Raw genomic sequence first — 24,431 nt, 5'->3', positions numbered from 1 at the left:
GCTTTTTCGGGACTCAAAATAAACACTCGCAAGAAAAACCAACTTTTCTCTCTTGTTCTCTGTTGTTCATACAAGCAAAATGGGCAGCTAAATTTGAATTAGGGGTCGTCCATTAATTACATCACACAAAATTTCGATTTTTTAGTTACCCGGAGTTACCAGGGTACAATTTAACCCTGTGTTAACGGTTAACTCGGAGTTAGTGTCTAACTAACCCTGGGTGGTGCAAGTGGTGGCCCTTAGGAGGTAAAACGGGATAAAAATCAGTCTCTTTAAGCGCTCCGTGTTTGAGGAGCGGGCTTTCAGCATTTCCCGCGCTGTCAGTCGTAGCTTATTGGCTGTTTGGCACAGTTTCCACGGCCTTGACCGAGCTTGCTGCCCATGCCGCAGTCGCCCCGCATCGCTCGCGGTGTACGGACGTTGGCGTGCCGCCATTTTGGAAAAGAACGCGGTGAATTCAAAAATATAAATGGTAAGTTTTTAATTATAAAATAAAGTTGCTCATTTGGTGAATGTAGATTCGGATAACGGTGATTTTATTGAGGTTAAATAGGTAAGGATAAAATTTCGTGGATAGATAGGATTGTATAATAGTGGATTTAAATTTTCAGCGGCTCAGTATAGATCTTTTAGTGACGTAACATATGATAATTTGATAATGATAAAAATAAATGAAACTAGGGAGATGTGCGTATTTTTAAAATGGTAGAGAATTCTTTATTATTTTTATTAAGTGTAGTTATTCTTGCCACATTGTATTGCTTTATTGCTTCAGCGTTGAGATATGTTTTTGATAAATTGATGATTGGCTAATGGTTATTATTTTATGGACAGATACGATAAAAAAATACTTAAAGTATTCAAATTTCAGTGCACATACAAGTAATATGAAATAATAAATAAATCTAAGCGAGATAGCCGATAATGGATTTCTGTAGGTCATTATATACCTATTTTATTTAAAATATCAAAAACTGGGGGCTCTAAATAATGGAAAGCCCAGAAAAAGCAGATAAATTTCGACTGCACTCTGTCTTGACCTATTGAACCCGACCTGCATTCGTAAAAGCTTTTTACGTTTATATATTGTAGCTAACCTACTGTGTCAGTAGAAACAGGCGCGAAATTCAAAATTGCCTATGGGAGGATAACGACAATTTGCCGCCTTTTTCTACTGACGGAAGTGGCTTGCCAGACTATATAATTCATTACGTAAAAATATTGTCAACGTTAAAACTATCTGACTAATATAGACCTAGCTCTACATATTAATAATAATAACTCACCTATTTGATTTCCTGAACGACATTATCTGGCTTGACTCGATTTTCATTATTTCAGTTTTTTTTTTTTTTATACCACGTCGATGGCAATCAAGCATATACGGCCCGCCTGATGGTAAGCAGTTACCGTAGCCTATGGACGCCTGCAACACCAGAGATATTGCGCGCGCGTTGCCGACCCTAACACTCCTCTCCCTCGTTGAGCTCTGGCAACCTTACTTACCGGCAGGAACACAACACTATGAGTAGGGTCTAGTGTTATTTGGCTGCGGTTTTCTGTAAGGAGGAGGTACTTCCCCAGTTGGGCTCTGCTCTAGATCTGGAATGACATCCGCTGTCCTGTGCCCTACCCCACAAAGCGAGATGTCATTCACAGTGCCCATACCTCTCTTTTGGACGTAGTTTAAGGACATATCCGGGTCCGGACGCAGTTTAAGGACATACCCGGGTCCGGGTCAGTTTTACTACAATACTAATTTAAAGATTACAATACAAGTGAACCAAGATAAGAACCACAACAATTGCAAATTACAGTCCGCTCCATTTGACAAATTTCAAATCAATTGCCGAACAGGCTTTAAGATAAAAAAAACCGGCCAAGTGCGAGACGGACTCGCGCACGAAGGGTTCCGTACCATTACGTAAAAACGGCAAAAAAAAACATGTTTATTGTATGGGAGCCCCACTTAAATATTTATTTTATTCTGTTTTTAGTGTTTGTTGTTATAGCGGCAACAAAAATACATCATCTGTGAAAATTTCAACTGCCTAGCTATCACGGTTCATGAGATGACAGACGGACAACGGAGTCTTAGTAATAGGATCCCCTCTCTACCCTTTGGGTACGGAACCCTAAAAACAACGGGGGCCTATCTAAGTGACTATCGTTGATGGAAAACGTCAATCGAAACTGAAATAATGTATGGAAATGATCACGTGATCTTTCGTTTCATCTGTCATCCCGGTACATTTTTAGGGTTCCGTACCCAAAGGGTAAAAACGGGACCCTATTACTGTCTTTTTTGCGTATACGGAACCCTTCGTGTGCGAGTCAGACTCGGACTTAGCCGGTTTTTAATTTTCGATCGGCATTTGTCGATGTACGATTATGTATGTATGTATGTCACTTTATTGCACATAAACAAGTTTACATAAAATAAAGACATAACAGAGTAAAAATTGTAAAGTATATGTACAAAGGCGAACTTAACATCTTGGCTAGCTGGCTAACCTAGGTAAGAATAAATATTATAGTCCTAACAATCATTTATCCAGTTATGAAATAAAACTATGAAAACGGATTATATTGCGTATATTGAATTTATAATAGATCCCATTGTATTGGGGATGTATTATAAATTCAATATACGCGATATAATCCGTTTTCATAGTTTTATTTCATGAGTAACTATCGCGGTAACCGAAGACAATATAATTTATCCAGTTCTTACTTCGAACGTATTACTTACTTATTTGATTTGAAACTTATTTTTATTTAATTGGAAACGTCGTCTACTTATGTAGGTATGTAGATTAAATTAATCTAAACAAACGTTTTAATGATGACTACTGTACTTTTTCAGATTAGCATAATCTTTGTAGGTAGGTATATCGCGTTCATCTAGATTTGCCTGTGTTGCGATAAGATTGCATTACAACACACTAATTCAATCTTTCATCAATCATCATACTAACGGTATACAAATAATTTAATTTCCGTACCATTTCGTACCTTATTACCAGATCCCGGAATTTTTGCGGCAAAACAAAAGACTGTCGCAATCTTGCTAGAGTTTACATTTTTTATCGATATCGATAGTTGGGTATTGGAAGAAAAAAATGGTCCACAAAATAAAAAAATCTACGTCAGTACATATAGCAGCACGTGACATTGTATTTGATTTGTGATATTGATAGGAGTAGATAATCATTAATTTCTCAAACTTCTCTCGGAGTAAACAGTTTCGTTTATCACTATAAAGCCTAATGTATACTATAAAATTATGTATACTAATTGTGTCTGTTTGTATGTAATTTTATACAAACATTACAATTTATTTAAATACTGTTTTTATTTGATTGACCGTATTTTTCTTCTATTACACAACTTTCGATATGGATAAAAAAATGTTTCTAACTCTAGCAAGATTGCGACAGTCTTGTTTTGCCGCGAAAATTCCGAGCTCTGCTTGTCACAGTGACAATCAATATGTACCTATGTCGCTAGGGTCACTGTGACCAGGTGCGAAATGGTACTGAAATTAAATTCCTTCACCGTAACCGTAACAATTTAATGCCTGTTGATATCTACGATCAGAAATAAAACTTAGATAGACAAAACAGCTTATTAGGTATTATTTAACTAAAAATAAACTCTCCTACTATACAAATCTCCATCAACACTCTAAAATAAACCATGTCCTAGTGTTCCAATTGAGTTCAGAGTTCTTAAGAACATGTCTACAACATGGAAGGTTTTATCTAATTCTATCTAAGAAAATGCGAGTTTCTTGACCAAGACCAAGGTCCCTCCCACATCCCAATTTCTCCAAAATAATCCAGTTGTGACCGCGTTTATATCACAACCGTACGTTTCTGCCAACTGGCACAAAATCTGTTTATTTATATACAGCACGTAGAACTTTCAATGCCCTTCAATATAATGGTGTAATCCTAACGAAATAAGAAGACGCACGATTACAAGAGTATCATAATAAGAATGGGATTAGATGTTTAGTTGTATTGTGTTAAATGAAAACTCGACTAGATGGTGTTAGAGAAGTGTTTTGTGTTTTCGTTTTTATAATAACAGTGTGGTTTGATGTGGAAAACTCGAAGCTTCGTTGCAAGGTACATAATATATAAATAAGTAGACATTCTAACAAAACAGAACAATTGCAGGGTGACACGTAATTTTATTGGCCTTTCCAACAAACACAGATGCAACAAACGCAAACGCAAACACAGTTGAACGCAGAAACGCAGATGTAGCAAACACATTGTAAATCTTATTTATGAGCTAATCAGCGTGAATTTGTATTTATAAAAGGTGTGTAGACCACTACTAAATTAATTTACTTTTATAGATATTTTGTCAGTAGGAAAAGGCGCGAAATTATTTTTTTATGGAAGAAAAAAATAGATAGAAGACATAAATATAAGAGCCTCGGTAAAGAGTATCATTTCGTTCCATTTGGAGTTGAAACTCTAGGTCCATGGGGTCCCAGCGCGCATAAGTTGTTTGCAGAAATCGCGAAGCGTCTGGTTGACGTAACTGGTGACCGAAGAGCTGGCGGCTTTCTCGCACAACGTATCAGCATTGCGATACAGCGGGGAAATGCCGCCAGCATCCTTGGTACAATGCCTCAATTTAGATTTTAGATTTAAGCTAGTTATTAACTTCGTTTACGTAGTACCACTGTATACATCTTGTATGTAAATAAATGTTTATGATAAAGACATGTATTCGTGACAATCACAACACAAGTACGAACATGTACAGACAACAACAGCAAGAAAAGAAGAGATCATCAAGTGTGCATCACGAAATGGACCCAACAGTATGACTTACTTTTTTTGACTTATGGTCCTATATCCCCTAGATGGGGCAGAGGGCATCCACAGTGCTCCGCCATCCCGTTCGGTCTTGAGCTTCGCGCTTCATTTCGCTCCACGTCTTGCCAATGGTCGCCGCCTCTGCGATGATCGTCCGCCGCCAGGATTGCTTAGGGCGACCACGTTTCCGCTTTCCTTGGGGATTCCAGTCTAGGGCTTGCCTCGGGATGTGATCCGGGTCCCTTCGGAGCGTGTGGCCGATCCAGTTCCACTTGCGGCGTTTGATCTGCTGGTCGATCGGAGTCTCACCGCAACGTTCCCACAGATCTACGTTGGATATTCTCTCGGGCCAGTATACACCGAGGATACGGCGAAGACAGCGGTTGATGAAGACTTGGAGCTGACGCGAGATGTTGTTAGTGACCTTCCACGTCTCACATCCGTACAGCAATACGGTTCTCACGTTGGACCGGAATATCTTGAGCTTAACTCTCCTAGTCAGTTTCCGCGATTGCCATACCGGACGGAGCTGTGCGAAGGTTGCTTTCCCCTTGGCGATTCTCGAAGCGATGTCCTCTTCGGTCCCTCCTGTTTCCGACACTACACTACCGAGGTACGTAAACTTGTGGACCTTCTCCACTCCCTCTGTGCCGATGAGCAACGGCAACGAGCTCGTCGCTCCGCACCTCATTTCCTGGGTCTTCCGGATGTTAATCTTTAGTCCCACCTCCAAAGCGTCTCGCCGTAGGTCGTCCAGTTTGGCTTGCATGTCGGCGCGCGTGTGGCTCAATAGGCATAGGTCATCGGCATAGTCCAAATCTTCCAAGACGTTGGACAGTCCCCACTCTATGCCGCGGCGCTTGCTGTTGGTGGTGTTATTCATGATGCCATCGAGGACGACAAGGAATAGGAGAGGTGAAAGGAGACACCCCTGACGAACACCCGCATGGACCGGTATGTCCTCCGAGACGAGGCCGTCGTGAGTCACCCTACAAGAATACTTCCTGTAGATGGCCTTAATCATGTTCGTGATCTTCTCGGGGACTCCAATTTCACGCAGCCGGTCCCAGATACAGCTCCATCGCAGCGTGTCGAAGGCTTTTTCGAAATCCACAAAGGTCAAGTACATTTCCCTCTGCCATTCTGATGCTTGTTCGAGTATTATGCGCAAGGTGTTGATCTGGTCCGTACACGATCGGTTGGGTCGGAATCCAGCCTGCTCTTTGCGAAGAAGAGGTTCGACGGCCCTCGACAACCTGTCCAGGATGATCTTGCAGGGCACCTTAGAAGGAATCGAGAGCAAAGTGATGCCTCTCCAATTGCCACATTCACTGAGGTCTCCCTTTTTGGGCACGGTGATAAGAAGCCCTTTGTTCCAGTCGTCGGGTAACTCCTCGGCTGACCAGATGTTCCGTAGTAGGGGCGTCAGCGCGTTCGCAGCGGTAGAGACGTCAGCTTTCAGCATTTCCGCTGTGATGAAGTCGACTCCTGGGGCTTTCCCGTTCTTCAGTGATCGGATGGCCTTCACTACTTCCTCTCCTGTAGGGGGAGACACATCAATGTCCAGCCTTTGTGCGGGCGAGCTGGCGGCAGGTGTGTCTGTAATAACGGGGTCGTTCGGGACTCGGAAGATCTCCTCAAAGTGCTCCCGCCAGCGTTGAAGCTGCCCCTCTGATGTCACAATCAACTGGCCTCTCTTGTCCTTCAAGGGCTTCTTCTTCCTCCGGTTCCGGTTCCCGGCCAAGGTCTTCGTTGCCTTGTACATCTCCCTGAGATTGCCGGAGTTGGCAGCGCGTTGGGCGGAATCCGCAACAGTATCAGCCCATACTCGTCGGTCATGACGGGTACTGCGGTAAATTTTTCTGCGTATGTGTCTGTATTGCCGCCTCAGGTCTTCACGCACTACCACGTCGCTGGTTACCAGGAGTTGAAGATGGAGTTGGCGCCTTTCTTCAATGAGATTCCAGGTTTTCTGTGACATCCAGTCCTCACGTGTATATGTTTTGTGTCCAAGAACGACGGAGCCAACAGTATAATGCTAGCTATAAAGCCAGCGCTGGTCTTCCGTAGGGCCCATTCGGTGATGCCACGACAGATAACACGCAAAGATACATACACATAAGATCGATCCTTCGCACCTACATTTTTAAAAATTTGCCGCCCTTTTCTATAAAGCAATTAGTAACTGTAACGTAACTTTTAATGACAAATCTGGTTAGCCAAAGTATATGTAGGTATTGTATTGTATGACTATCTTACTATTACTACTGACATCATAAGCGTTTGAGTGGCATTGAATGCTCTCAAATCCGTACCTATAAACTATCAATTGTTTTTGTGGTATCAAGTCTATTTGAAAATAACTGGGTTTTGGATTCGATATAATTGTTCTTAGGTATTTGAAACACACGAAACGAAACAAAACTACTTACTCATATGACGTTTACACGATGGAAAGTACTTATGCTTAATTACAAAACCCCGTTTTGAATATTGCAGTTCGTTGAAAATAAGTTTTAGCTTAATGTTTATAAAAAAAATTATAAGGCTAATAAAGTTACTTAAAAACTATTTTACACAATTCATTTTATTGCGTTGCGAATTCAATGGATAGCTGTTTTTTAGTAAAATTATTATTTTTTAAATTATACTTACGCAAAGTTGGGCCCACCCACTACTTTGTGTAGGTAATTGTTTCTAAGAAATCTACAGTTCAGAGCTATTTATTCCTAGCAAGTAGTATTTATTAATTCTCATTTCGATCGATACTAACCTATGTCCTTCATGGACTTGATAAGTGGTTAACTGCGTCTTTTGACAAATAACAGTACTTAGTAAGTATTTAGCGTTCGATCACTATCGATTGAGCTGTTTCTAGTACAGTCAACCTACGTTACTCTCCGAAGGCCGCAATAATTTGTGTCCTAAGTCCCACAGTAAGCTCAAGAAGGCTTGTGTTATCAGACAACGATATACATAACATACAAATACATAGAAAACACCCAAGACTCAGGAACAAATGTGATCATAATACAAATAAATGACCTTACCGGGATTCGAACCCCGGACCATCGGCTTCAGGGGCAGGTCACTATCACTACCCACTAGGCCAGACCGGTCGTCAAAACACACACTAACACTTAACACGTATTAATTCAAATTAGACGTATTTAAACAGTCACAAGGTACCTATTTTTAATCGAATTGGTAGAGAAGTTACGAGTGTTACGACGCCCTGTAACTGTGTCACCATATTGCATTCCTTGTGAGATTACGTACTTAGTTCTGGTATACGAATGCCAAAGAATAATATCTACATTGTCTACAGGCAATTTGTTGTATGGCCTTGGTCATAAGGTGTAGGAACTTTGTCTGTGGCGAGCGAGCGAGATATTTCGGGACGAGAATCCGTGAGAAATTAATTATCGAGATTATCCATGTATTTGTTGACAATTTTGTTGCAGAGGCGGCTGTAGGCAGGTATTTCAACCTGTAAATTGTAAATTTGCATTTTATAAATTAATATACCTCACTATAGCGAGGAAAGTGCAACATGCAAAAAAACAGCTCATAAAAAATATAAGTCTTTATTTGTACACATTATAATCATCATCAGGTTAATAAAATAATTATTAATGACATTTATTGTAACAAAGTTATAATTATCTATTAACAAAGTTATTAAAGGAATAATTTAAAAATAAATAGACTAAACTAAACTAAACTTATAAAATTTAAAATAAACTTATAAATACAAAATGCTCCCCAGGTCGCTATCATGTGTTATGGTGCCGAAGACTGGCAGCGTTACCTCTGGATGGCCAGGCTTAGTCTCTAGCCGAAGTAGCTGCCAGCCCTCTGGTCACTAGAGGCGTCTACGAGGGGTATTATAATCATCAATATCATCATCAATATAACATTATGTAAAAAATTTGTTGACATTTCTGACGATGCGTTTTGAAATTGCATCGACTCAACCCAGGTAGAATTTATACGTCATTATGACGTCAGCGATAAAAGACGGCTTTCCGAGCTAGTGAGGGAAAAATAAAATACTTCAAGCAGCCCGCGCTCAAGGATTTCCCGCGCCTCATTAAAACGAGCTCTTTTGATTCAAATGTCATTAAAAAGTTGGCTGTCACCGAGGCCGCAGTTCCGCTCATTAGTGTCATTGTGCCGTGACACTCGTGACAGCTAGGAAGCGGTCATTGTCAATGCGCGTGCGTCGAAAATAGATCGCTCGTTACTCGATTACTGTGGGAATTCAGTGATTGGACAAGGTCTTTTGACGCTTGTAAGACCATCAACGTCACTAAGTATACTGATTTTCAGAATTAGGAAGAGTAAACTGAGAGTTACAGGCGTGAAATTATTATTTTTGGGTTCCGTACACAAAGGGTAAAAACGGGACCCTATTACTAAGACTCCGTTGTCTGTCTGTCCGTCTGTCACCAGGCTGCATCTCATGATAGCTAGACAGTTGGAATTTTCACAGATGATGTATTTATGTTGCCGCTATAACAACAAAACTAAAAACAGAATAAAATAAATAATATATTTAAGTGGGGCTCCCATACAACAAACGTGATTTTTTCGCCGTTTTTTGCGTAATGGTACGGAACCCTTCGTGCGCGAGTCCAACTCGCACTTGGCCGGTTTTTATATGTATAAATACGCTTGAATCAAAAATAAATCAAATTCTTTCTAAAACGGTTTCTAATTGTGAATATCAGTATATTGTTGAAATTAGTGCCGTAACTTTGCTCCTGAATTAGCTTCAAAATTATTATTTTTAATTTTTATATTGTTGTATATTATAGAATGAAATTTATACTAAGGGTTCAGGTACGTTAAATAATTGCGTTATTGATAGATAGACTTACACTCCGGGTACTATATTGTAATTACTCAAGTACCGAAACCAACTAGATAGGCATGACAATAGAAGTGAGTAGTTTACCTACCTCAGATACTACTATAGTAATGTCCAAAATATATTGCAAACGTTGTAAGGAAGCAGTTGAAAAAGAACCGGCGTGTTCTGTGCCATGTGCCTCACGTGCTCACGAAGACAGGGTATGTATAGTTAATTACAAGTTACAACGTACACCGGTCTATGATAACACTTTCACACACTTGCAATTCAAGACTAAATATTTCTTATATTTCAAGTACCTATTCTAACGATGTTATGATATTTCTTGAAACGGAAAGCTCAGCCCCGCCATCGGAAATCCATCCATTAGGTATACTGGCCTTATCTAGAAAGTGACTTGAATAATTTTTAAGAAAAAAAAACCGACTTCAATGGGGGATGCCGCTGAAAGTTCACTTATTGTTGATGGTGCACTCTTAGATTCCAGACAATGAAATGAAAAAGACAGCATCTTTTGCCTAATAATGTAGAAAAGGAGGTAAAACCACCCAGTTTTCTAGTAGCATTTCGTTTCTGTAGGGGTCGCAGTTCTAACCTAACCTAACCTACTTTTCTGATAGCATTTCGTTTCTGTAAGGGTCACAGCTCTAACCTCACCTACTTTTCTGATAGCAGTTCTGTTCTGTGAGAATCGTAGTTCAAAACCCAACCACCCACCTAACCCACTTTTCTAGTAGCATTTCCGGGTCCGGATCAGAGTCCGGGTCTGTGTCCGGCTGTCCGGGTCCAAGTTTGGGTCAGAGTTCGGTCCGGGTCCGGGTCCGAGTTGGGGTCCATGTTCAGACCCGGGTCCGGGTCCGAGTCCGGGTCCAACTTCGTCCACTTTTTAAAATGGAAGTGCTGGATTTGTTTATAAAAATACAAAAATCACTATATGTATGCCTTTCACATTTGAGCAGTTCCCTGGATTCCTCATGGATCCCATCATCAGAACTCGAGCTTGACAAAAATGTTTCTTAAAAACCTAACTTGCTTAACAAACATAACGAAGAGGACAAATCGCCAAACGTGAACTATGCGTCATTGAAGAGTTCCGTTCTGATCATCATCAGCAGTTCCACTTCATCAAATGTCACTTTTTAAAATGGAAGTGCTGGATTTGTTTATAAAATTACAAAAATCACTATATGTATGCCTTTCACATTTGAGGAGTTCCCTCGATTCCTCATGGATACCATCATCAGAACTCGAGCTTGACAAAAATGTTTCTTGAAAACCTAACTTGCTTAACAAACATGACAAAGAGGACAAATCGCCAAACGTGAACTATGCGTCATTGAAGAGTTCCGTTCTGATCATCATCAAATGTCACTTTTTAAAATGGAAGTGGTGGATTTGTTTATAAAAATACAAAAATCACTATATGTATGCCTTTCACATTTGAGGAGTTCCCTCGATTCCTCATGGATCCCATCATCAGAACTCGAGCTTGACAAAAATGTTTCTTGAAAACCTAACTTGCTTAACAAACATAACGAAGAGGACAAATCGCCAAACGTGAACTATGCATCATTGAAGAGTTCCGTTCTGATCATCATCAGCAGTTCCACTTCATCAAATGTCACTTTTTTAAATGTAAGTGCTTGATTTGTTGATGAAAATACTAAAATCACTATATGTATGCCTTTAACATTTGAGGAGTTCCCTCGATTCCTCATATCATCAGAACTGCTTTTTGACGAAAACGGGACCAATCTGTATGTATATACTTACAATCAAAAAAAGAATTTTCAAAATCGGTCCAGAAATGACGGAGTTATGGAGTAACAAACATTAAAAAAAAAAAAAAAAAAAAAAAAAAACAACCGAATTGAGACCCTCCTCCTTTGAAATCTTGAAGTCGGTTAAAAAGGATAGACTGTAATAAAGTTTTTTCAAATGACGGTGACAGAGCTTTGGCAGATTACGTAAATAGAATTAATTTAGGGACAAAACAAATATCAATGTCCAAAATATATCGCAAACTAATTTATAAAGATGTCAAAAATGAACCAGCGTATTCTATCCTACCAGTATTACCTTTCCCTGCCGATGCAAATGGGGTACCTACTGTAAGATTCATACAAATAGTATGTTAAAAGTTGGTGGAATTTATGTTATTGAAGTATGCAATAGCATGTTTTGTCAATTAAATATATATAATTAATATTATATTCGAGTAACAACCAACTTATTACAGCATTATCGTTATCAAAGTGGAAACAACTTTAATGTCATGGAAATAGAGATCATTGTTTTTTAGCAGAATCTCAATATTCTGGTCTATGCCAATGATGGTGTTACTTTTTAAAAAAGAGTTACAATTGCAAATACAGTTGGTCAAGCAAATCTTTTCAGTGAATAAGAATAGAAACACTATACTCATCCTTTTCTTTTGGGTGCTAGTACTAGTGTGGGACAAAGATGGTGCTATTATCTCTGTCTATGTTTGAAATGAGACAGTACCTTGACAGACTATATTTAATTGATTGACTAAATAATATTTATATAAAAATTAGAATGTACAAAATATTGTTAATATTATTATTTTAGTAGATTTAATTTTATTATAAGTTTGGTATTTCTTATGCAATTTTATTGCCAGAGAGAACTGTTTAACTTATTAAAAGTTGCACGGTTTGCTTTGGCGCGAATTTGAAATGTTTAAAAAAGTTAGGCTGAAGTTATTGGATTATTGATTTGAGGATTCTTCTTGTTACATGTATCGAAACATATTGGATGAGAATTAAATTATTTAAGTAATACAACTGAAGTCTTTGATTGGAATCTGTTTCACTACTTACTTTTATATGCTTTTCTGTGACTTTTCTACCATCGATAACACTGAAACTGACCGATCAAAAGTTTTTTACAACGCGATAGCATTAATCATTGTAAATATGCGGCAAGTCTTGCAATAAGAAGAGAAAACTGTGACCGCATATTTAACAAGTAAATTATATCACGCCGTACCGAAAGTATATGACACATACGAGTAATATGACAGGCGCTTTCGACCATTAAACAATCAAATCTGAATGTGTTTAGATTCATGTTTAGATTAGACCTAGGAGGATATAACCAAACGTAGTAGCCATTAACAGGCGTTCCCCTCTGTCGAAAATAGTCGGCCAAAGGTCATACACAATGTATGGACTGACGTTTATCTGACATTTCATTTATTTATTTCAATATAAACTTACACCATGTCTTCAAGCTTGGCTAGGGGTAATTGGTAGTGTTGCGACTGTATTAACAGACTGTAATACATATAAGTAACTTTTTACCACACCAGCTGATAAAGGCACTCTTGATTCTTGATTGTTCAAAAACTGATAAGAAAGTTTTATTCACATGTGAGGCAAAAAATCGAATGCAAATTTTGAGTTGTTTTCTTATGTTTGCTGGTAGAATTGACTTTTAAATGATGATTTTGAATGATAAATATTTAATAACATTCATTTAGAATCGATTTGCTTTGATTATTTTTTGATATTTTCCTTGTGTTGGTGTGGTGGAAAATTTTGTGTTTCACTCGGTGGCAAAATTTGTTTAACCCTCGTGCCTTCAAACCCTCGCAACACTCAAGATTAAATTTTTCGGACCACTCGCTACGCTCGTAGTTCACTTTTGGAATCTTTCGCTTGCTCGGGTATCAATATTAGCACAAGAGGTTAAACGACAAATTTGGCGACGACTTCCGGTTCGAACGCCATCTTGATAGTAGCCTCGTGATTAATTCCTTTGTTTTTTGCTCATTAATATTGTTTAAAGTGTAATATCGATAGCTTTATTATACAATAATCTAATGTGGTAGTGTGCAGTGAATGGAGAATTAATCTCAAAGCGTGTTTAACCACCATTTTGGAGTCAACGGCCGGTAGTCCACGTGCTTCTCGTAAAATCCAGCTATCGGTTTTACGAGACAACTACAACAACCACCGAACAGCGTCGTGCTCTAAGAGCATTTATTTTGTTCCTACCCTTTTACGTGACATTGGCTACGGGCAACACCGCCCTCAAGTCCATCAAGAAAAAGAAAAAGAAAGAAAGCCTTTGGCCCCTTGTAAAACAAATAACTATTTCCACTATTCACAGGCCCCCATCGACAAGCCAATCGTGTGGGTGCTCGGAGGCCCGGGCTCCGGCAAGGGCACGCAATGCGACAAAATCATTGCCAAGTATGGCTTCACCCATCTGTCGTCCGGCGATCTTTTGCGAGCGGAAGTGAAGAGTGGATCAGAAAGAGGGAAGAGTCTCACAGCTATTATGGAGCGAGGTAAGAATCGACATACTTTCACCTAAATACTGCTATCAATGATATGATATGGACATAACACGCCAATAAGGCCATGTTTTTAGCCAGATTTAATAGAGAAGACGCCTAACCAAAAACTAATGTCAAGGCATTGTGGACACCATTTAAAAAGACATAACCATTTATAAATGATTGATAGTGTAACTAAGACAGTCAATAAATATAATTAACAGCCCATAAATAAGTTAAACAATAACATCAATCCATTCGTTCCAGGTGAACTGGTTCCCAACGAGCTAGTTATGGAGCTGCTGAAGGACGCCATTGAAGCTAAACTCGCGGAGTCCAATGGCTTCCTCATCGATGGCTACCCGCGCGAGAAAAGTCAGGGCGAAGCCTTCGAGAAGACCATTGCTCCTTGCACTGTGAGTCTGTGTAGTCAGATAAACATTTTCCCTAAACACACATGCACGCTTGTATCTCAGAGTACATATTTATAATGAAAGGTAGGATAGGATCTTTCCTATCCTACCTTTCATTATAAACCGTCAACCGGCGTGAATAGGGATGGCTGGGGTGAATTTAATTTACCTAACAATTTCTTAAAAAATACCCACCCATTCGATTGAAAATAATAGTAGATTTTGTATGATTTAATTTGTGTGGGTAGTTATTAAGACATTTTCTGTTTTGTCCCTATTCACTCCAGCCATCCCTATTCATCTCGGTTGACTATAGTAATTCCAGCATTAAGGTGACTCACGCTAGACCGGGCCGGGGTCGGGCCGGAGCTTCCGGCGCCTCGTTTTCTATGGAAAGCACCAAGTGATGACCGATCTGCCTTCATAGAAAATGGCATGCCGGACGCCTCGGCCCTGGCTCGGCCCGGTCTAGCGTGAGTCATCCTTTAAGATGATTTTATGTCGTGAAAAACCGGCGTGAAATAAGTGTAGACACGACACCAGAGAGCAGAAGGATGTAGAAAAGTCCGAAAGGTTGTTTTCACATTCAAGTGGTCACTTTCCATAGTATTTAAGACGGATTATAGTATCAGGAATCAGGCACTAATAGTCTAAAACTCCCTATACTGAACATGTTATATTTAAAAGATATTCCTTCAGCCTCACATTTACATACATCTAATAATCTGTTTTTCTTCTTCCACATACTATTGTCTAATTAATATTTTACCTAGATACACTTAAAATATGACAATCTTTATAAATTTCCAGGTAATCATCTACTTCGAAGCCACAGCTGATACCCTGACCAAGCGCCTCCTAGGCCGCGCCGCCAGCTCGGGCCGCGCTGATGACAACGAAGAAACTATCAAGCTGAGACTGAAGACCTTCGTGGACAACAACGAGCTGGTGCTAGCACAATACCCTGACAAATTGAAGAGGGTAAGTGGTTTCAAAGATGGTTGACACCCCGAAAAATTATCTGCTGATAGCTCAACCTGTGCTGATAAAAGTAAAGACCCCTGCAACGAGCTGGTAAACCTAACCAATCGTCTCCTAGGCCTTGGTACCAGCTGGGGCCGCGCTGATGATAATAAAGAGACCATCAACGTTAGACTGAAGACCTTCGTGGACAAAGAGCTAATGCTAGTACCCCGACAAGTTGAAGAGGGTAAGCGGTTTCGAAGACGATCGACTCCCTGACGAAGCTTGTCTAACGACAATAAAACCATCAAGGTGAGACTGAAGACCTTAGAGTCCTTAGACAATAACTATGCGATGGTGCAATGCCCCTACAAATTGTTGAGGGTGTTTTGGTTGAAACTCTGACGATGCGTCTTTTGGTCACGCTGCTAGCTCTGGCCTTCCTGGTAACAATAGACCATCAAGCTGTCTGTATATCAATGTGTGTGTAAGTTCTTTAGGGCAGTCAGTTGTACGTATTTAGAATTGGCAACGTGATACGAGAAAAGTTGTTATGTATTTACTGAAAATGACATTAATAACCAAACATGACACAATCCTGATATTATAACTCTTGGCATTTTGAACTCTCCGTCACCGTTGTTAATCGAACTGAAATTCTATCAAGCTGACACTGCAGGGCAACTGCAGGGTGAGGTAACTTCATTCGGGGCAGGATGGTGCGTAGCCATTTTGTTTGAATTATTTTTACACAATATTGATGATTTTATTTGTAATTGCAGATAGACGCCGAGAGGAGCGTGGACGACATCTTCGCCGAGGTGGTCAGCATCCTCGACGCCATCGTGAAGGCCTAATGCCCCCCGCCCGCTTTGTACATACACGCCCTTATTTATAAACATTTGTTGAGCAATAAATATGGTTTTATTCTGTTACTTATGGTTTTTCTTCTACATAATTACAATCACGTTAACACAATCTCTTAAGGTTGGCGTCGACTAGGCTTGCCGAGGCAAGACTTATTGCGATTCGATTCGACTCGTCTCGGAGAGCCTTTATATCTTGATCCCTTACTTTGCGATAAATCCTGGATAAATCCCTATGCATGAAGTGCTACATTTTGTGGATGGTACCATAGACATATACAAGTAGTTATAGACGCGCCACCGAGCGACCTGGGGTAAGAGAAAGAATATTCATATAAAATGTACCTATACTACGCAATTTATCCGGTTTGATGTCCAATGTTTTTTCTCTTTCACTTATAAATTTCGTTATTTCGCAATAGCCTCCTTGATGCCCACATGATGCCATAACCCGACCATGAAAAAATGCCCGATCGGTGATAAAGAGTTCTATGCTTTAGTTATTATTCTGAGGTGATAAAAACAAAGCATGGCACTATTTTCTCTTTCCTCTTATAGGAATCGCAATAAGACTATCTTTCTCTATCAGGCCATTGTTAGGCCCTTGGACGGTACGGACGGTTTAGTCTCCATGTTTATTTTGGTCAGAACAATGATTTTACATATATTATGCTCTTTGGCTTTGATCTCAAATGTCATCAAGATCTATTTGTCAAACCAAATCTGAATAAAACGCATTAAAAAAAATGCCTCCTAAGAAGCCAAATCAACCCAAGCGCGAAGAAGAAGTAATAGAAGAGCCACCTGGATGCAATATTTTCTGCCACTTGGCCACGCATCCACATCTGGTAAGTGCTGTGGCATACATTGAACTATTAGGTACTAACGTGACATGAGTTGCTGCAGTTTTGGCATCAAACCAAAGAAACGAAGCCTGAATCTCGCGAGCTAAACGCGTAAGCGCCATGAGTTTTACGAATCTTACGACATTTTGGTCGCGTAGTACAGGTTGTGATTGCGACAATAAAATTTCATTGTTTAGTATGTCGAAACAGTAACTCAGTGCCGGCATATAACATTTTTGGTTGGAGAGACCGTCACAGGTAGGGCAAGAACTCGTATTTAATTTGCATACGAACCAACTTTGCTCAGACACAGTCGGAAAGAACAGCTTTGTTCCTTATGTTCTACCGATCTTCTGTGAGTGCATGTAATGCAACAGTTAAAATCGATCTTTGCCACATTTGACCTCAATCGCGGTAAGTTTGTCAAAAAAACAGATTCAGTAACCTATAGAGTTGAAAGATAGGCAGATGTATGAAATTACACGCCGTTTTCCTGAGGACAGAGGATAAGATCGTAGGCAAGATATTTTCTTAAAATGCTAGAGAAAAGGGCTAGGGTGGGCTAATGATAAATGCATTTTAACGAAAGACGTCAATACGAAAAGAGAATTTATCACTGGCCCACCCTATACAAGCCAATAGTATGCATCCTCGGGGGCCCAGTGGGGCTACCGCGGAAAGCGAAATTCGCAAATTGTGGGGATCTTTCTCTTTTACTCCAAAGAGAGAGAGAGAGAAAAATGCCCGCAATTTGCGACTTTTATTTTCGCGGTTATAGTTATAGCCAATAATCTTACATACAAACAAGATTCTTGGTTATAGCGGAGTGGGTAAGGACATGTAATGCCACAATAAGTTTTTCTACTAGTAGTGTAGTTTTGTGTGTGTGTATATATATATAGTAGTGTGTTTGTAGTGTTTTAGGTGCTTCTCTTATTAAAAATCTGTAATATTTGTATCACTTGATAGCCTCCCGCCCACAAGCCAATAGTATGGGTCCTCGGGGGGCCAGGAGTGGGTAAGGGCACGCAGTGCCACAAGATCGTGGCCAAGTATGGCTTCACACATCTCTCCACGGGAGACCTGCTTCGCGACGAGGTGAAGAAAGGCTCTGATCTTGGGAAACACATTGCTGGAATCATCAAACATGGCAAGTGTATCTTTTTATTTATTTATTATAAACTGATCGGCGATTGGCCCTAGTCACACCTGATGGAAAGTGAAGACGGGGCCTGATATGGAGTAGTTCACCGGCTCAGTAATAGGAGACCGAGGTCATATTTATCAGGGAACACAGATGGCGGGTGTGCATTTCTTTCTTTAGCCGTCCGTACCAAAAAAGAAGAGCCATACCGTTTTGTGTAAACAAATGGAATGTTTACTACGAACGGGTGTGTTCGTTCCCCTGCGCCTGGGCATGCCTGGCATCTAATCTAGTAGAATATTTTATTTATTTATTTAATCTTTATTGCGCAAAAGAATAACCTTACAGTAAAAAAGGCGGACTTAACGATAGCGGTTGGTTCCTTTTGGGACAGTTATTATTTTTCATTTATTGGCAATTAATTATGGTTTTATAATTTAGGTGATCAAGTCTCCGATGGTTTCTGATGAAGCTGAAAATTTGCATTAGTACATATGTTAGTCGGGTGACAAGGCAATGTTATGGTATCATCAAGTTTATCTGATGATGGAGACAGAGGTGGTAGCCATAGGAACTCTGTGTGTCAACGCAACCTAATTGTGTTTGAGGTTTTTAGAATTTATTGTCTAGATGAGTATTAGCTGCCTGTGGAAAGAAAAGTACAGTCAGCGATAAAAGCTTGTACCAAAACCGAAATTTTAGACAAAAACCTTTAACCGTTTAACCGCGTGCTGGTGTCGTCGGCGGTACGAAGTTACACGAAGTTTTGTCTATTTATCAGACCGCGGCGAAATGAGCCCAATTTTGTTTGTTTTTGTTTGGCGGTTAAAGGGTTAATCTGTGCCCATGTTTGAATCTGAAGACTAGTGTTTTCCCAGGTGGTCTGGTACCCAACGAGGTGGTCCTACGCCTCCTCAAAGAAGCCATGGACAAGAACAAAGCGAACTCCAAAGGCTTCCTCATCGATGGATACCCCCGAGAGAAGACACAGGGGGAGGAATTTGAGAAAGCCATATCACCCGCCAGCGTGAGTTAGGAAACCACAGTAACAGTTTAATTTTTAAGTGTCATTATAAACGCAAAACTCCAATGTTTTCCGTTAATAGTTACATACATTCTGCACTTTGTTAAGTACTTATCTTTCAATATTATGTGTGTGGTGGTCGAAAATTGTGAGTTCCAATCTCGTTTGTGCTGTATAAGTAGAGCAGATTTTTTTTTTCGAAAAAATGCAAAAAGTTGACTAAAAATCGACCAGGATCATTATTCCTATCATACTCAGACAAGTATAAAACTATATGGGAAACAATAGAGACCCCTATTGTTTCCCATATAGTTTTAAGTCATAATGTATTGTTTGTCCACATTTTTGTTAGTCATAATTTGGTTTTTCTCAGAAACGCGTAACTTTTCAGGATTGTCGTAAAACAAACCTAACCTATCTATAGGATAACCTGAGGAAAACCCTGAAAAGTTAACGGTTTTAGAATTATTTATGTCAATCATTATGTCAAGACAAGATGTTAAAGTCTATACAGAGTTTTTGTCTGCGGTAGTATTAAAAGGTCAATTTTCTCCTAGACAATAATTTATTTCGAAGCGACACCGGACACGTTGAGGAAGCGTATCCTGCACCGCGCAGCCAACGCCAAGGAGAAGCGTTTCGACGACACGGAGGAAGCCATTCAGATCAGGCTGAAGACGTTCATGGAAAATAATGATCGCGTGCTGGCTCAGTACCCGCATAAGTTCAAGAAGGTTAGCCATGTTGTTATGTGTTTCATGTGTGACATGTCATGAAATCATGCGGGTTTCACACACACACACACACACACACACACACACACACACACACGCTCACACGCGTTCGATCATGCATATTTATCGAGTATCTAATTATAAGTTAATTATAAGAAGCAAGAACTCTATACATATAAGCTGGATGCTGTTTAGCAAAAAATGTGTCAACCCAAATACATTTTTCAACCCTGTGCCAGGGTGAAGATGTTGAGCCCTTTTGATCATTATTAATTCATTAAACTTTGTTTTATGCAGATAAACGCCGAAAGAACTGTTGATGAGGTTTTCAAAGACGTGGGAGCGGTTCTGGATCCGATAGTCTCTCTCCAGTGCGCCTAATATTACGAGTAGTAAGTAGGTGTGCTGGTAAAAAAATTGATAAATACCTTAATAGATATCCATGTTATCAAATTGACTGTCTCTATAAAGCAAAACGACGTATTAAATATGAAATTATTTCTTATTTAGTTATTTTATTTGTTTATAACCTTATGATGAAAATGATTACCTGATACGACGATTAAAGGCTATTATTGAAGTTATGTTATTATAATTATCAATTTCCAACACGATCGTAATAAAAATGAAGGAAATGAGGATGGCGGCCACACTCAACTGCTTTACCTACTTGTTAACATGTTCATATTTAAAGATATTTCGGACTTTAGACCATTATATATAAATTTTCAACATAATCTGACTACAAATTCAGAATTCCCAGATAAGAAGTTATGCTACTTGTTTTGGAGAGAACCGCAAGTGTGACACGTCTCACAGACTTACTGCATCATTACATTACTGCAGTAAGTAAGGCCTCATTCTCACGAGCGCTTTTTCAACGCGCGTTAATAAAGCGTTTGAATGACACAAATGGAGACATGTACATTCACATTCACACGATAACGGTAGCGCTTTTTATCAAGCGTTGTTGGATTTTCAACTTTAAGCCTTGGTCTTTAAATCGAATTTAGCGTGCGGGCCGTTTCAGGCGCTTTTTTAACGCGCGTTGAAAAAGCGCTCGTGTTTAGGGTCACTAATGTCACTCCTTTTAAATCCATAAGGCATGGAGACTATATAAAGGAGCCAAATATTTACGTATGAAAAGTGTCCATCAAAAAACAGTAATTAGGCGGCGCCACCATACACCGAAATACTACCAAAAACAACCTACGTAATTTGGTCGGGTTATTTGTTGCCTTATATGGTTCATGTTATACTCATGTCTCAGAACCTAACTAGCGCCACCGGAGAGATTAGGAACTATTATTTAAAGCTGAAAGCGGTCACTTTTGCAATAATTCTGGCATAAGAGATTGCGATCCTTTCTATACCATCCATACCATAATGAGTAGCTTGACTGTAAATCAAAGAGTAAGTATATAGATTTGATATAGATACTGTAAATGTTAATTTAAGGAATAAAAAAAACCTTTTTCCAGGTAATTAGAACTGAAACGAATGGAGGTAAAATTAGAACCGTGACAAGTTTGTCATCTTTTGACATTATTTACGTCTCAAATCACCAAACCATTTTGTACAACATAAACCATATTGTTTGCTATTCGCTGATACAAACAATGCATTGAAACAATTTGTAACAAAATTAAAAAAATGAATGACCAAGACCCATGCTGGCCGTGCGACCAAGATGTAATTGAGAAACTGCCTCCTTGCCCCTTACAATGCAGATCTGAGAAGTGCAAGGCATTCAAAAGAATTTCCTTGGAAGGCATACCAATAATATGGGTGCTCGGCGGCCCAGGTTCGGGCAAGGGCACGCAGTGCCAGAAAATCATAAGCAAGTATGGATTCATACTTTTGTTGACTGATGAGTTGGTTCGTGATGAGGTGAAGTCAGGGTCGGTGCGAGGAAAGTGTCTGTCTAAGATTTTGGAGCGAAGTGAGTGGCTTATTCAGCTTATTTGTGACGTTTTCAACCAAAAGGTACCACATTGTCGCTTGTTGATAAGGTTGATTTCTAATTGAAGCTATATGGAAATAGCGCCTTACTGACAAGCGACAATAAGTACCCTTTTGGTTGAAAATGGCACATTTGTATTTGTGGCACATGTAACATTTAGAGGAGGACAACGCAAAATTCTAATATTTATTTGAATTGGGTAGTTGACAATTTTTTAATGGTATCAGTCGATCGGGTTTGTTTTGAGGATCAAATGGCTGTGTGGGACCCTTGTCTTAAAGCAATACAAAAGTCACAAATGACGGTCAAAGTCTGGCATCGCCACTTTACTGAGCAAACGCTCTAACATAAATAGCCGCGTACTGACTAAGCGAGCAGCCTCGGGAGGCAGCCTCGGACGTTTGCCGCGCAACGTTTGCCGCGCAAGGCAGCCTTGATCAGCAGAATTTGTTGCACTAGGCTGCCGAGCTGCTGCATCGTGACGTCACTGTGTCACTTTGCTTAGAAGCCGTTCCGATGTATGGAAAACAAGCAAAATGCGATTTTTGTCGGTGAAATGTTGCGTTTATGTATATTGTTTACTCGGTGGCAAGATTTGTTTAATCCTCGTGCCTTGAAACCCTCACAACGCTCAAGATTCCACTTTTCGACCACTCGCTACGCTCGTGTTTCAATTATGGAATCTTTCGCTTGCTCGGATGTCAATATGCACGAGCGGTTAAACAGGGCAAAGTTGCTGTTAAACAACTTAAAACAAATAACTGGTGTTACCTTCTAATTTCCTGACTTACGCATCTCTTAACTTAACTTAACTTCCTTTTAGATGACACAGCTCCAAGTGATGTTATCATCGATCTGCTGAAAGACGCCATCTACAGAAGCGCCAGGGCTGCTAAGGGCTTCCTCCTTGACGGGTTTCCGAAAGAGAAGAGCCAAGCCGTCATGTTTGAGAAAAGAATTAGACCCTGCACGGTAAAGTAATACATTAGTCATTTCATGGACTCTCTTAGTTACTTATTTCAAATATAAGCTCACAGAGCAGTTCCGAGTCCAATCCGCTTTAATAACTAAGATTAAGCAAACCAAATCCATTAGGTATATCCTGAAAAACAAATAAGTCTGACAAAAATTTAATTTATGGTACAAGCAAGTCCTTTCCACAGGCAACTAGTACTCGAGACAATTCAAAAAACCCCAAACACAATTAGGTTGCGTTATTTTATCACAGATATCCTATGGCCACCTCCTGTCTCCATCATCAGATCAGCTCGATGGTACCAGTCCATAATATTGCATTGTCACTCGACTTATATTATGTATGCAAATTTTCAGCTTCATTGGAAGTCAGGAAGTGGGTCAAATTTAACTTGCAAGATTTGACCCGTACAAACATAGATACTTATATCAGTTTATACGTTGCAATTTAAATAAAAGCTTGTAAAATTATCCCATTTGTTCCTCCTCTCATCTTTGCTTGTGAGTCACTTGTGACTACGCTCCGTCTTACGTAAGCGAGCAACTCGCGAATGCGAAGCGAAGCGAAGCGGCGCGGCGCGGCGGGCCCACGGCGTTCGCGTTCGCAACGAGATCGCCCACGTATATAGGTATCAAAGGATTGATTCACCCCGCTCAGCGCCGCGCCTCTTCGCGTGTTGTTCGCCTACGTAGTACCTATTATATCCTTTATCAATACGGTTGGACTTTGTTACTTTAGAACCTTAACCTTATATGACCCTTCTAGGTAATCTTCTACCTCGAAGCACACCTTGACGAAGCGGATCATGAAACGCGAGCCCACGAACGAGCAAGCACTTAAACAGAAGGTGAAGGCAACGTTTGAAGTTGACGAACTGCTGTTGGCTGCGTATTCTGATAAAGCGTTCAGAGTAAGTACAGAACTCTGTATATATGACCTATACGATACCGTATGACCATTCATCGCCTTGTTACAACGTGTTCCATTAACCTTTTCACCGCCACGTCAATGAAGTAATAGTGTCATCAACGCCATTTCAAAAATTGCACGTAAACAACCCGTATAACATATCAAGTCATGGCGTGTGGGGCACGAAATATACTGACTTTATATCAAATCAATGGCGGAAAAAAGGTAATTAAGTATATTGCTGCAGCAAATTCTTCGTGCTTGGCGTCCATACTTTAGATCTGGACGCACCTTGTAAAGAATATTTGTTGTAAAGAATATTTGAAGCGAGTAAAACCTTGGTTTGTCTATTAACAGATAAATGCTGAGAATGATGCAGATACAATGTTCCGCGAGCTGTCGGAGATCCTAGACTCATTCATACCTAAGAACGCCGGAGCCAATGTCTTACCATAGTGAATTCAAGATGCCTCTCTCCTAATGTCGTTTTTTATGATAATTATGAATATTATGATACATAATTATCTACTAGTCAAACAGAAAGTTATATCCATTCCTAAATAAAACCTAATTA

The 24,431-nt window shown here is 39.8% G+C and overlaps 3 protein-coding genes across 5 annotated transcripts; all 3 read left to right on the top strand.

Moving 5' to 3' along the window:
• The first annotated feature begins 318 nt into the window (after window positions 1-318).
• Window positions 319-16,325, top strand: LOC134740509 (adenylate kinase isoenzyme 1-like). 3 transcript variants are annotated; one of them, XM_063673015.1, is made up of 5 exons: window positions 319-472; window positions 13,852-14,032; window positions 14,288-14,436; window positions 15,244-15,414; window positions 16,179-16,325. In XM_063673015.1, exons 1-5 carry the CDS (start codon window positions 470-472, stop codon window positions 16,251-16,253), a joined length of 579 nt encoding a protein of 192 aa, XP_063529085.1. In that variant the 5' UTR covers window positions 319-469; the 3' UTR covers window positions 16,254-16,325. The 3 variants fall into 3 exon arrangements, with proteins under 3 accessions (XP_063529085.1, XP_063529083.1, XP_063529084.1); XM_063673013.1 differs by lacking the exon at window positions 319-472 and adding an exon at window positions 4,009-4,133; XM_063673014.1 differs by lacking the exon at window positions 319-472 and adding an exon at window positions 9,821-9,914.
• Window positions 16,326-17,008: 683 nt separating this feature from the next.
• LOC134740897 (adenylate kinase isoenzyme 1-like) lies at window positions 17,009-22,845 on the top strand. Its single transcript, XM_063673550.1, has 6 exons — window positions 17,009-17,110; window positions 18,077-18,257; window positions 19,130-19,278; window positions 19,833-20,009; window positions 20,307-20,401; window positions 22,796-22,845. The coding sequence occupies exons 1-5, from the start codon at window positions 17,009-17,011 to the stop codon at window positions 20,388-20,390; spliced, it is 693 nt and encodes a 230-aa protein (XP_063529620.1). The 3' UTR covers window positions 20,391-20,401; window positions 22,796-22,845.
• On the top strand, window positions 21,663-24,313 carry LOC134740896 (adenylate kinase isoenzyme 1-like). Its single transcript, XM_063673549.1, has 4 exons — window positions 21,663-21,951; window positions 22,796-22,944; window positions 23,733-23,858; window positions 24,215-24,313. The coding sequence occupies exons 1-4, from the start codon at window positions 21,663-21,665 to the stop codon at window positions 24,311-24,313; spliced, it is 663 nt and encodes a 220-aa protein (XP_063529619.1).
• Window positions 24,314-24,431: the final 118 nt, after the last annotated feature.

This window comes from Cydia strobilella, chromosome 4 (assembly GCF_947568885.1).
Source record: "Cydia strobilella chromosome 4, ilCydStro3.1, whole genome shotgun sequence".
Lineage (NCBI taxonomy): Eukaryota > Metazoa > Arthropoda > Insecta > Lepidoptera > Tortricidae > Cydia > Cydia strobilella.
This window is presented reverse-complemented; position numbering and strand designations above follow the sequence as displayed.